At 39.2% G+C, this 14,437-nt stretch overlaps 1 protein-coding gene across 1 annotated transcript in view; it reads left to right on the top strand.

The window, feature by feature from the left end:
* The window catches only part of ADAMTS9 (ADAM metallopeptidase with thrombospondin type 1 motif 9), a 64,032-nt gene extending 58,508 nt beyond the window's left edge, over positions 1-5,524 (top strand). The window contains exons 32-40 of the mRNA XM_053469348.1: positions 408-602; positions 1,051-1,183; positions 1,664-1,758; positions 1,846-1,940; positions 2,276-2,409; positions 2,819-2,910; positions 3,940-4,044; positions 4,738-4,832; positions 5,076-5,524. Of these exons, the coding sequence (XP_053325323.1) occupies positions 408-602; positions 1,051-1,183; positions 1,664-1,758; positions 1,846-1,940; positions 2,276-2,409; positions 2,819-2,910; positions 3,940-4,044; positions 4,738-4,827 (939 nt within the window). The 3' untranslated portion in view covers positions 4,828-4,832; positions 5,076-5,524. The remainder of the gene's footprint in view (positions 1-407; positions 603-1,050; positions 1,184-1,663; positions 1,759-1,845; positions 1,941-2,275; positions 2,410-2,818; positions 2,911-3,939; positions 4,045-4,737; positions 4,833-5,075) is intronic.
* Positions 5,525-14,437: the final 8,913 nt, after the last annotated feature.

Here is a 14,437-nt window from a genome sequence, read left to right as displayed (position 1 = left end):
TCCTACCCTTTTGGTTTGGAGGAAATTCAAAAGGATTTGTATTTTGAATCGAAATGTGCTTTTTTATCAATCTCTCTCAGTCTCACTCACTCTCTCTCACACTCACGCTTACTCTCTCTTACTCTACCTTCTCCAGCAACCATCTCCCTGCCTCCACACACACCAAGTGGGAGAAGGTAGGGAGAGAGCGAAGAAACAACAAAGAATTGCAAACAAAAAAAATATTTTCATATAGCTTCAGGTCCAAGTGAGATCCATAGTAATATGGAGAGAAATATACGTCACCACCAATATTGATCCATGTTTTTACAGTATTGTAATTTCTGTTTTATCTCAATGGAATGTGATATTTCTATATTTTAGTTTAGTTGATGTTCATTTATTTCATTTATATTTTTTTCCCCCAGTGTTCTGTGACTTGCGGAAAGGGCTACAAGCAGCGGTTAGTGTCTTGCAGTGAAGTATACTCGGCGAAGGATCACTATGAGTACGGATTCCAGGCCTCAGAAAACTGCCCTGGAACGCAGCCACCCAATGTCCAGAGCTGCCATCTTGGAGAATGCCCAGTGTCATCTTCTTGGAGAGTCGGTAACTGGGGGAAAGTAAGTGAAGTAAAAACTCACAGCTAATCCCGACAAGACTGTAGACTTTTCCACCATAAAACATAAAGTCTCAGAAGTTGAAATCATTGAACGTTTGAGTTTAAGGTCCGTTTCTAGGATAATGAGGTTTACTTTGGGACTTTTGGATACTATAGAAGCCAGGAGAAACTTACAGTAACTGTACCCACATCTTTCCATGTTTCACTAATTTGTGGATAATGGAAGCCCAGTTCAATCGACCTTAAAGTACCTTATAAGATATATAAGTCATTATACGCTGCCTCTTCCCCAGCCTCAATACATAACGTTATGCGCGTGACCTCATCATTGTGATCAAATTCTTAACCTAAAATGAATAGTGTTTTTGTGACAAAATGTGACGTTCATAGATATTTGTTACATTTACTGTATTATGAATTATTATTAATCCACCTACTTTATTTTGTAGTGTTCCGTGACCTGCGGGACAGGGTTTATGCACCGATCTGTGCAGTGTCTGACCAACGATGACCTTCCCAGCAACCTGTGCTCTTTAGAGATGAAGCCTGAGGAGAAGAGGCCGTGCTACAATCCCCATGATTGTAAGAATTACCAATAATTCATGCGGTACTCGAATTAGTCTTCTTCATGACGCGTCATAGAAATATATGCTAGAACCATAGTGTCAGGAAATGATCCTTTAGAAGAGAAGATTTTTATTTCCCGTTGGAATTTTGGGACATTTGGTGGAACTCTCATTTTCAGATCAGGAATGGTAGAAGGGATTTAGTTAAGATCTCGATTGTGGATCAAGGTGAAAGTCAGTGGTTGGGAGCTCTTGATGGTTGAGGGCACGGTTTATTTTTCTGGATGCAGTTTGTGGGTATCAGGAGGATAGATCATAAGCAAGTCTGAACATCTGGGTTTATAGTGATATCTACAGAACGGGGCAAATCCTGGCTACATGAGTAGGAAGACTTGATAACGGTTGAGAAAAGAAGATCTAGCCAGAGCCAAGATTATCAATTGTGTTTTATTATTATTATTATTATTATTATTATTATTATTTTTATTTTTTTTAGGTGACCTACCAAGGAATTGTCAAGATGTTAAAATACTCAAAGGCATCAATGAAGACAGTGAGCATTACATGATAATCGAAGGCAAAATATTAAAGGTAAGGCGTCATTTCGCACACAGAATATTCCTTATGTGATTCAAGGTGGTTTCTGTTATTTATTTGGTACTTGATTCTTCTTTTCAGGTGTATTGTGCTGGAATGAAGTCAGACAGCCCAAAGGAATACGTGACTCTGATGAGTGATGAGGCAGAGAATTTTTCTGAGGTTTTTGGCTACAGGTAACCCCCCCCCCATTTTATGGCCACGTGTTCTGGATGCATAATGAACATCTCCAATTTGGCTGGTCACCCCTTTCATAATAATAATTACCGTCCATCTTAACCCCCTGGATATTGCACCAGGAGAACTTCTACCAGTTTCTACCCATGCCATTCATTTTCCATCAACACGATGTCTGTTTCAGTAAATCCCCTATTAAGGAAAATGGCGCTGGTGTAAACTTGACTTAATAAGGAGCCACCAAGCCCCAAGCAAGAAATATACTAAAAAAAAAGCAACACATTTTATTTAGAAGATATTATCACAGTATGGTGCCAATAATGTTTCATTTTAGGCTACAGAATCCTACGGAATGCCCGTACAATGGAAGCAGACGAGAAGACTGCCAGTGTCGAAAAGATTACACGGCAGCTGGTTTTACTACCTTCCATAAAGTGAGGCTGGATCTGGCGTCTCTGCAAATTATAAGTAAGTAGCACGGAAGTCATTGTTTGTAGTCAGAATGGGATTTTTTTGGGGGGAGGGGGCAACAGCAAGACGCTTAGCCCAGTATGTCTGCAAAAAGCCTATACAGGGTCCTCAGATAGATAGAGGGGAGAATTGGGTTAAGAAGAATGGGGGGATAAATGCAATGGGGAATAGGAAAAGAGAAAAGAGTGAGCTAAATAGATTTTTAAAAATTATTTCTGGAACTTATTATTAAATGTCTAAAGCCATGAAGATGTCATTTCCTTGAACCTACATATTCTGCACAAACCTACTGAGCGCGGTCTTTAAACATGAAAAACAATTAAGAGAAAACCCTCAATTTTGCAGCCCTGGGAGAGCTGAACACAGTGACGTAATCTAAGGGTTGGTTTATTTTTATTTTTTGCAGCCACGGATTTACAGTTTGCGCACACTCGTGACGGACGCCCTGTCCCTTTCGCCACAGCTGGAGACTGTTACAGCGCGGTCAAATGCCCCCAGGTAATAAGGCTCATTCTTCTTACGTGACACAAGCTTTACCAGCCATGTTGCGTTCAATTAGCTGGGATAATCTTTAAGGGGGAAAAAAGGATATGGATAAAAAAAAAAGAAATGACTTTCTGTGGAGATCATACATTTCCGTATGAAATAATGGGAACGATTATTATAGGAAGTCTCCATAATTACATATTGAGTGCTGTTTCGAGGTATAAAAGCAGATGGTTGGATTTGGAATTTGACTATAACAGAGTTTATCATCCAAGTTCCATTAGAAAAAAAAAGATTGATCTCTCCAACTACCCCTGGTTGGGCTTTTTCTGCCATTAACAAGTTTCCTATTAGGGACCATTAACTCCGAAAAAGAAAGAGACGTTGCTGTACCCCCCATCAGAAGAACTTCAGAGATCCTTGGACATTTGTCAGTTAGTTACATTATGGATAAAATACCCAGTTACACAGAAGCTATGCTAGGGAGAGTTGGGGAAAAGCGTGGTTTTGTCCTGATGGGACCATACGGGGACCGCACATTTTGCCCAATTTCACCGTAACTCCCCTAAGAGCCACAGATGCCTTCAAACGTTGAAGTGACATTTCTAGAACATGGGCTCAGTTCTACCAGTAGATCCGTAGAACCTTAAAATATACGGTGGGATGGAAAACGATAAATAAGATGAAATCCTTAAACCGTGAGCCTGGGAAATCATTGAAGGTTGGTTTCGTTATCTATACTAAGGTACATTTACAGAAGACTCATATTGGCTGGTTAGCGGCCATCGATACAATGTATCAAGACTGGTCGATGAGACGGGCGACCTTACGTCTTACGAAGACGTTTGCCGGGGTGAAAGGTTTCACTTGTTGTATCTGGTATCATAGAATTGAGCCCATAATATTCTTGCTTAAATAAGGAATTTAAAAAAAAATAATAATTAAAACCAGAAAAAAACCTCAATTTACAACGTATTCCGGATGATTTTATTGTTCTCCATTTAACAAAAGGCTGTTTATTATTCATTTTTTTTCCTCTAGGGTCGTTTTAGCATCAACCTCAAAGGAACCGGTATTTCCGTGTCTGAAGCAACCAAATGGATGTCTCAAGGGAACTACGCGGTGACTGAAATTACGAAATCACCGGTAAGGAACCCATTTCAATTCTCCGGTACTGATAGATTGACAGACACCCTGAAGATGGCCGCTATTCCACGTTTTAACAGAAATACGGATTAGAACAAATTTAAATTTTAGCATTTGTTCATTCCTAGAAATGCTCAAAAACAAGGAACAAATGAAAATGACGGAAAAGCTTTGAATTTTCATTCGAAATATTTTTTTTCCCTCATTCACTCTATTCCTACTTTCTCCCACAACCGCTTTAGCGTCTCCACTTCTCTGTCTCCACATCTACCCCTGCACTTCTCTCCTTCCCCGTCTCCATTTCTCCGCTCCTCATTCTCCATTCCTCCTTCTCCGCTGCTCCATCTCCCCTTCTCCATCTGCATTCTTCTCTCCTCTTCCGGGAACTTCGGCACACACTATGGGGACAGCCTCTCCCTATATTAGAAGAACGAGGGTAGATGTGGTCCCCACGGTGTGTGCGAAGGTTCAGGCCTGTAGCCCAAGTACTCCGAAGAGAGAGACACCGAGACAGGACTCAGAAATGATAGAAGGCTAATAGCCATGCTAAACATTCTCTATAAAATGTGATTGTGGAGCAAAATAAGTGGTTTTATCACAATTTAATGCTATGGATATAAGAATAAGTTTGTACTCTTGCCAGTATCACCTTTTATGCTCTAAATATTCTAAATCCAATGTGTATTTTTCTAGGATGGTACCAAAGTCACGGGGAAGTGTGGCGGCTACTGCGGAAAGTGTACCCCGTCCTCTACAACCGGCCTTAGTATTCAACTCGTATAGAACTGGTAAGGGTTAATACCACAGCCACAAAATCACTGAAAACCTGGAAACGTAAACACGCGCTGAGCGTAAGACAGGGCCAAGGGTGTGTGTGTGTATGTCAGTGTATGGTGTTAGCGTGAGTTTGTGTGTCACCGTATGGTGTTAGAGTGTCAGGGGAGAGCCTGGGGTTTGTGGTGTAAGAGATAAAGTTCTGTGGTTTATGTAAATGTGGCAAATAGAAAAAGTCTATTCTGTTTTGCTTCCAGGTGCTTTTATCAGAAAGAAGTATTCAGATGGATAACGAACAGTGTTGCAATACCTCTACCCTCAACGTCTGTACATGTGTAGATAGATATGTATTCCAAATGGTGTATAATATAATATTTATGTTTGTAATTATTTATTTTGCCTTAATATTTCTATTTGTAAAATATGTCTTTGTAGCCCCCCCCCATGGGATGTTTTTACAACAACCTCAAGGGGCAGATCTTTTATTTTTTTTTTGTGGTTTCTTCTTTATGTTCCGTCCCGCAGTCCGTCCGCGGCATTTCCATGCGCTGCAGCATGCGTAGCATTTGATGTGTTGTTGTCATGGCTTATAATGTGTTTTTCATCAAACTGTCCAGTTTTACCGGGCTAATTACCCTGGTTTGGTGCTACGGTAATAGTTTCCACAACTTGCTGATTTTTATAGACATTATAGAATATATATATATATTGAATATCAATGAGATTTTAAAAGGCAGGTGAGCCCTGTACCCTCTGCATATTTAGGGGGATACGATATTAAGTACCCCAAATTTGCAATTTAAATGGCATTTTAAGCATATTTCCGTCCTTCTTGATATTTTGTTGATTAAAAAAGGGAATATATGAGTGCTAGCCATTCTTGTTTTTTGGTGCTAATCTGACATGACCTCCGGTCTAAACGCCTGAGCGCAACCCAAGGAAAAGGAAACAATTACTTACTAGATCCCAACACCGATGGCCGCGAGGTCAGGTGATAAGGATACCTCTTCTTGCGCACAGGTGTGATAATACACAGCATAATTCCATTAGATCATCTATGGTCTAATATATGATTATAGAAAGTACTGTGGCTATTGTTAACCCTTAAAATAAATCATCACCAGTATCAGTTTCCATCTTGGAACTTTGTAACAGAAATGAACGGGGCGTATTGACAGGCAGCATAGTTCTTTACTGAATAGGTCTTAGAAGGAACCCCAAAATCACACCTGGCCGCGTACCTGCGCTATGCTACTTCTTTCTTCTGTGTCCAGGTCCCTTGATACCAATTAGTCTTTAGGCTCGTAGACTGATGTACAGGTGTCATTTTCATACATTTAGAGTCTATGGATACATTTCACACAACCGCTCGATGAATATGTATATTGTGGGAAAATTTTACTTCGGAATTATGTATGGCGAACATTTCTTGGAAAATGCCAAAATCGATCTTTTTTTTATAATTATTATTTTCAAATCTTATGTACAACAGCTGGGCTACTTGTAATATAACACTGAGAATTCTGTTTGTGTTATTTAATGTAATATTTTATACTGAAAAAAAAAAAAAAGGGAATCGATTGCACTATGAACTCTCCAGTGAACAATGGTGCCTTTCTATAGCGACAATGAAATATTTCTAGAATATTTATTAAATGTATAACAAAGATTTAAATATGACGTGTATTCTTAAACGGGGCAAGCATTAAAAAAAATAATAGGAAACATTCATGCCAGCAGATTAAACGTTATGGTGTGCGAGTCCTCTCGAAATACTGCATTTACCTAAAAATCCTACATAAGCCCCAAAAAGTTGACTTTGCTCTCCTGAATATACAGAGTAAAGGGGTTAATTCCAAATGTCGTGGTGGATACATGTAATGCGGTTCCTGATGTAAGCTGCCTTGATTTACATTCATGTAGCGTTCTCTTTGGATAACTTGCAGGGGGTCACCACGTTTTGGGGTATTTTTATATTGATTGCAATGGAATGCTTGCAAGCATATCCGTAGCCTCCAAATTTCCACATTGTGCCATATTTAAACATGAAAAAGGGTACCAGTGTACCAGTAAGTTCCATTGACCAGGAACGCTTTTTAACCCCTTAATGACAAAGCACGTACGGGCTCACAATGCATTGTTTTCAATGGGTTTTGGGACCGGCCATTGTACTTAAGGGGTTAAGAAAGGGTTTTACATCGGATGCTCAAAGCAAGTTAGGGGCATCTAGTAGGGATACCATTTTGTGGCTCTGATCACCAACTCCCTTAGTTATACTACAACCTAGATAACGTTAACCTCTTATCAGCTGGTCTACAAGGGTGGTGATCCAAACATTTTATATAAACCTAAGCAGGGTTCTAGACCGGTCCGAAGACATCCGTAAATTAAGCCATTGGGCATGAAATATCCCAGCAGTTGTAAGTCGAGCGATCCAAAAAAAAATAAACCAAAAAGTTGAAAAGTACTTTCCATGCTTGGAATTTTATGGTTAATATTTTTTATTACACTGAAAATGTTGGCATTTCTTTAGCCGGTGAAAAATGTAATTAGTAGTTAAGGTTGAGCTTTGCTGTCCGTGATGAAACATGTGTTCCGCTTTGATCTATACAACATCAGCCATGTAAGGACCGCATTCCACAATTCCCCTAGGAGCTGAATTTTTACAAACATGACATTTGGAACATTTTATAGGCTTAAGAAGGAAAGATTTTCATAAGAGAAAACAAAGTGAGAAAACTGCTCCATCATGTCAGTTGTTTACATAGAAAAAAACAATGAAACAAATACAAAGTCCTAGCGGAGACCGAGAATAAAAAAAGGGATTTGGCTGAATATGGATAAGACTGAGTTGGTAATCCTGCTTATATTGAAAAAATAGCTGGCGTGCGGTATAATATTAAAACACAGCTTTCGGTGAGGGTTTGTAAAGCTTGATATTGTGTAGGCAGCTGATTTATAACTGCATGATTATCGTATTATCGTGTGTTAATAAGGTCACACTCTTAAAGTCATCGGTGCTCTAGAAAACCAACCCTGCGTTATCAGTGGCCTTCCACCAAGAGCCACGTGAGCCAGTGGAATGAAGGCGCGCATGCTAGAGTGAATGCCGATGTTGGTGAGGCTCCTTCCAGATGTCCTCTGAACCTGGTGGGTGAGACCACTAAGGCTTATCCTTGCCTCAGAGATCCAGTTTGGCTCAGCTTCCCTTCCCACCTCAACCAGTGTCCAGTGATGATTGTCCCACCAGCATGAGAACTGCCTTCTGTTCATTATTGGTCTGCCATGGCAGCCCTTCCCGCACTTTCTGTGTATAGAGAAGAACGTGTGGTGAATGTGTCCATCTTAAGTCCCATGGGTCACCTGCTTCATAGGGCTGTCTCAAGACAACTGTAGCATTCAGGCCCGAACAGCCCATATGGCACACTGGGCAACTACCTGGTGGGCCACTAGCTGACACACTTTATTAGCAGATCAGGTGCTGTAGTGTGTGGCCAGTGGTGGGATAGACACAAATGTACGAGGGCCATCGCCAGTCCAACCATGGTAGTGACGTACAGCTACAATACGCCATTGCAGAGACGATCCTGTGTATGCCACATCCCCATCTAGATTTTTTTATTACAATGTGTATTATAAAAGTAGAATTTAAGGCCAAGTTTTAAAACCCTGCCTGTTCTGTGCCATACAGAGTCTTTATTTTTGGGGGGGCTTTGAAAATGATATCCAGTTATTAATCACTGACTTACTGTAGTTCAAGATATTCAGTATTCAGGAAGGTAATTGCACTGATTTTTACAAACATCTACTGTTACCATCCGTATGAATACTGTAAAGCGTCCCTGTGGGCAAGACCTGAATTCTTACCTTCACCGCGCAGCAGCTGTTGCCAAAATTGAATTAAAGGGTTTTTATGCTTTAACCCCTTAAGGGCAACGGGCTGTCCTTAAACCCATTAAGGACAATGCATTGTCGTGAAGGGGTTAAGAGTAAAACACACATCAATGCAAGGCGATGGCTGGTGATCCTCGAGTAGCGTAACAAGCAGTTCCGACCAAGATCTGCCCATCATGCACCTCACACCGCTTGCGGTTCTTGGCTTATTTTGTGAACCCCCAAATTCCGCACATTGTTAGTCTTCCTTGTTGCTCCTGAGAACCCCAGGAAACTTTATGAAAGCTCCCCTCCTCGATATTCGCATTAGGTCAGTTTTCCGATAGGTGGTCATGTTCATCAAAGATGTCTTCTACTGATGGACCTTCAGTTGACCACAAACCAAATCCTGAAACAATACGCAAAATTCCATTGTTTTCTAAATGTTTTATACAAATTGCTAACAATATTTTTATATGAAATGTTCAGCATTGGCTCAAATTTACATTTGTTTTTCTAATTTCTGTTTTGAGTTATATAGTTTTATTCATGCACTGTATATATATACGCATAAGGGTTGGTATAAATTATATTAATTTCAGAGATGCTCTACATTTTATATGTGCTATTGTAAGCATTCTGTACTACATATACCTCTTCCTACAACTTCGGTGCTACTTATATTCAAAATGTTTTATACATCTGTGAGTCTGTGTATTTTTCTCCGTTCTTCTACACTTTTACTCATTTGTTATCCCTGTTTTTTTTTGTATTAGACATTAAATATGCACTGATAATTTACTGTTGTTCACCTATTAACAAATAAATTATTTTCACATTTGTAATTCTTGTGATCATTATTTTTTATCCAATCCCACTAAAGATATTTAATAATTTAATAGCAGATCTCTAATTTTATTCTTTCTTGTTAAGGTTTAATCACATAAAACAACACACTTTTTGAGTTAATACATGACAATCTATCTATGCCTGCTTTTGTGTCACATGATCATTAAGCATTCCCAGAAAAAACTGTGAACATCATTTTCCATGTTCAAAGTATTATTTCTGGCAAAGGTCAAGCAGCCAAGAGTACAAGAAAGAACATTCCAGTTTAGGTTCAAAAGTGTTACATTCAGCAAAGTATGTGGGACAGCACCATTAATTTTAAAACAAAAACATCACGTGAACAATTTCATTTCTCACTTGATTTATACTGGGAGCCAATTTCGCTAATATCATTTAAAACTGTCCCGCTGTCTTTGAGTAATTCCATACGTCAACTAACAAGTCCAGAAAAAGAAGAACTTTCATAGTAATAACAAAATGTGTCTTTTCTGTGTTTTTTTTTATTAAAATTCTCGAATTAAAAGGTTTTTATTTATAACAAACACGTTTTGATGGTTTATCTTCTATGGGCTGCAATACTCTTAGTGAACACCAGAGGGAGCTAATGATTTTCCTTTGCGAATTCCTTTTTTCTTAAAATAACTCTCGAAACCCCAGTTACGTTTTTTTGTGCTGCTTCGGTTGAAACAATATATCCTTTTTTTTTTTTTTTTTAACGTGTAAATGTTTTTGTTTCGAGTGAAAAGACTCCACAATATGGCGGAACTGATTATAGTTTTTTTTAATGGTTTCATTCCCTTTCTCAAGAAGAAGAAGAAAAAAAGAAAAAACCGTCTCGGAAACGAACAATAGGTTTCTATTAATCTTAATCGGCTGCCTAGCAACTAATGTCATACAACGTAAAGGTTAACAAGTGAGTGAGCGTTTTTGTGTACAACAGCTAGTTTACAATTGCTTGGAAATGACAAGCCAAAAAGCCATTACAAATTATTACAAGGAGATTTAATTGGGATGCCATCTGCCATCGTAGAAAAATGTGATTTCTGTGAGCGGAATGACGGCAGTTGGCATTATTAAATACTCCTCCATCTGATATTAGTTATAATAAAAAAAAATGGTTAGTAGTCACTCGAAGCAAGCGTATGATATATTAGGTTCATTTTTTCTATTAGTTGCAAAGTAAAATATTTTCCATCAAATCCAAACAGATTTTATTGAGTCCGAGATCGCTATAAATCTGGAGGATATTATATTATTTATGATATGAATTTCTTTCAATATAAATCATGGTACGTTTGGAAACTCACGATAAGGTTTTGATATATCGTGCCTGGTGAGAACATTGCAAAACGTAGTTCTTTTTTAAGTCTATACACCAAAATCATGAATCCATATTTATCAAATTAAATGTTTTTGGAAGCCAGAAATTCTATTAATTGCTGAATATTTCACAATTTTACAGCTTTTTGGAGATAGGTGATCGCCCCCGTACCGGACAGGCGCAGCAACATTTGTATCTCTTGGGTCAAAGGGTTTCCTCCTCCGACTCGATAGGGTTTATTCTTTTTAACCCCTTAATGACAAAGCCCGTACATGTACGGGCTCAAAATGCATTGTTTTCAATGGGGTTAGGGACCGCCCATTGTCCTTAAGGGGTTAAAAGGAGAATAATCTTATTTCCACAGCTTTAAAACCTATAAAACTATATATTTTTTTAAACAAAATCCTCACACGTGGTAAGTATTTGGACAGGGAGTAGAACTGACATCTACCATGCCTTTTTGAAGGTCATGCCTCGATGAGATTTGGTTTAGTGTATATCCTCAGTGGTTCCTCAAGAATCCCGCAACAGGCAAGACAGAGGTTTAAATATTCTGATATGATCGCAGGTTTTCGTTAGGACAGGTGGGTTTGTGACGCATTGGTGAGCAAATGACTAATTAACCAGTCGGGAGACTCTGAAATCCTTCTTTTGGCGAGGCCGAGTCTGAGCATAACATCTGGACGAGCAGCCGGTTGTCTCATAACACCAGACCCAGGTGTGCATTTTTTGTGGATACGGCCTTCCACCCCTCCCGCCGCACACGGGGTCCCTGCATGCGCCACTGATTTGGCGTTTCTTGCTTTGCTTATGAGAGTTGAAATAGACCTATAGCTTTGAAGAAGGTATGAAGACGTGGTCCCAGTAGACAGAGACAGCAGACAAACCCAGTAGACAGAGACTACCCCAAGAGGTCCAGTCAACATCCACCAGCCAAAATACGGACTCCCCAATAACCCTTCTACAGCCCTGCGGAATATGAAGGTGCTATATAAATGAATAATTAATAAATGGATACAAAGTCCTTGGAGAAAAACACTCAACAACATCAGGAATAGTTTTTAAAGGCGCGCCTACATCATATGCCGTGACCTAAGACTTTAATTAATGAGGCTTAAGTCTTTTGCTTTTGACCTTTGCATATTCTACTCCCACCTTGTGGGTTAAGACATCACATTTTCCTTTCCAACTATACACTATTTTTACTCTTTAGGGAAAAAAAATGGTATTAGGAGTTCACCTAGTGAGTGTGGGAATCAGAAAAAGAATAAAAATAGGCTAAAAAAAAAGAAAGAAAAATACACTTTTTCCTGAAATTTTATGCTGCTTAGTTACCGACCCCGGCAGCTTCTAATAAATATTTATGATATCTATTAGGCCCGGAATACAGGGGAATATTTTATGTTAAATACCTTAAATTGGCAAGTGATTATGGAAACCCTGGAGGCAGGAAATGGTAATATGAAATACGGAGGGAGTATATGGGTTTTTTCTCCCTTTTTTATGCTTCGTATATAAATGTTTCAATGTATCTAATACCTTTCCGCAAGGTGGTCAGTCCTTTTACCCCCCCGTCTTCTTTTAACATTTCATGGATATGTAAAACAGGGGAAATAACCTGGATTTGTTTGAAGATTTTTTTAAGCGTATAGACTGGTATGAATATGTTCCTGGCATACACTTGTATGTAGAACTTCAAGAACTATTTATAGAGTTTATTATAGAACATTATCCGGAACCGTACCTGCCAAGTCTTTCTTGTTGGGATAAGCATGATATGATCAAAGTTGATTGTCCCATGATGGGCCTCGGGCAGAGACACCTAATGAATATTGACTCATGTGTCTACGTGCCGGTGCCACCACCTTCATCATTAATCAAGGCTCTGAAACCAAGAGCGCAAATAAAAAAAATACCCAGGGGGGTGACATTTATCTCATTATGACGATCTAGACGTTGCGTGGGCTCCTGTTCCTCACATATCGTCATGGGTTCGTTGACGGTCTGGTTTATGGGAAACAATTGATACCTCTGTAAACGTGTCCAAAAACAGGACCAGGTCATCAGCCTCTAGGTATTCCACCCGGCATTGTCGTACATTGTTGACTTCAAGCCACCATATGTTAACCTCTCAAGACGGAAAACCCATGAATTTAGTGGTTCCTGTGGCTGTTTAATGGGTCTTGTTTCATCATTTTACATCTCGGAAGTCCTCTTCAGGAAGCTTGTTGGGGTGTTGAGGAAGGCCTTACCCTAAAGTGATCAGCGTGGTAGACATGCTCGACCAAAACCTTCGATAAGCTGAACGTGGTCAACGTCAACTCGTGCTCTTCTTGAATTCACCAATCAGCTCTTGAAATACCAACCACCATGACCATTGACCACCATGTACAAACACCCAGCATCCCCAGACACATTTAAATTTGTATGCACAATGCAGGAAAGTATCTTTTTTTAACCATCTAGCCAACTAAATTAATTGACTATGACGGTCCGAACATAATCAGTTCCACTCCTGCCTAGTAAAAAAAAAAAAAAAATTTAACATAAACCAATATAACGTCGTAATACCTGCTAACTGTGGGGTGGCTTCAGGCAAAGTGCATGCTGGGAAGAGATTATTCCAATGGCGGATAGAGGTCCCAATCACAACGCTGTCAAAAACTGTATGTCTTGCCTTCGGAAATCTCGCTACTCTGGAATAAACTTAATTACATTCTGATAACCACAGTCTTCTGCCGACAAAAATGCAAAGGAGATACAAAACGCAAATCGTTTCTATGCTAATTATCTTATAATTGGCTGTTTATAACAAAGTAATATCGCGCATTACAGCAATACAATGTCCCAAAAGGGTTGTAGATTACAGTGTTCTCGTTAAAACAAAATATTTATTCTTCTCTCTGGTTTAAATTACGGTGATTTATTCGATTTCAGCTTTGGTTAGTAGTAGCCAGCGCTGTTATTACCCCCCATGCGTTCTACATATCTAGAACAGAAGTTCTAAAGTGCTTCAGGATTGTCCATCTAAAGTATCTTAGATCTTTTGGGTGAACCAAATGCTCTTCCCAAGTCATTAGAAGAAGTTAGGGGACAGACACCTTAAATAGTCTAAAAATATTACAAAGCTTTGTTTAAATACTAGTGGTATCGTTCTGGAGCAGTCTACAGGCTCTAGAACCTTAGACTAGATGGACTACAATTCCTAGAACCATCAACCAGTGCGGATTTGGCCAATTTAAATGGCCATACATGACTTTTTGGGGTCCCAAATCCCCGATGCCCCTCTTTTCTGGAATCTCATAATGTTTGCTGGGTATGAGGGTATCGTGGGGTTCTACAGCCCTAAAAGCCCCAATAATGTGTATAGAAAAAGGAGGAAATTGCTTTAAAAATTAAAATGTTAAATAAAACCCCATTATTCTTTTAAATGTCACATAAACAGTTACTGATATGTCACATATTTTCATAAGTAGATCTTTGTCCGAACCCCACCTCTAACCGCCTCGTACTCCCTAAAACAATCGTCTCCCTCCGGCCGTTTGAAACGCTGGTCTATTAGAAACAATCATCTTT

The sequence above is a fragment of the Spea bombifrons genome, chromosome 6 (assembly GCF_027358695.1).
Source record: "Spea bombifrons isolate aSpeBom1 chromosome 6, aSpeBom1.2.pri, whole genome shotgun sequence".
NCBI classification, from domain to species: domain Eukaryota; kingdom Metazoa; phylum Chordata; class Amphibia; order Anura; family Pelobatidae; genus Spea; species Spea bombifrons.
Note: the sequence above shows the minus strand (reverse complement) of the source record. Positions and strands in the feature narration are given on the sequence as shown.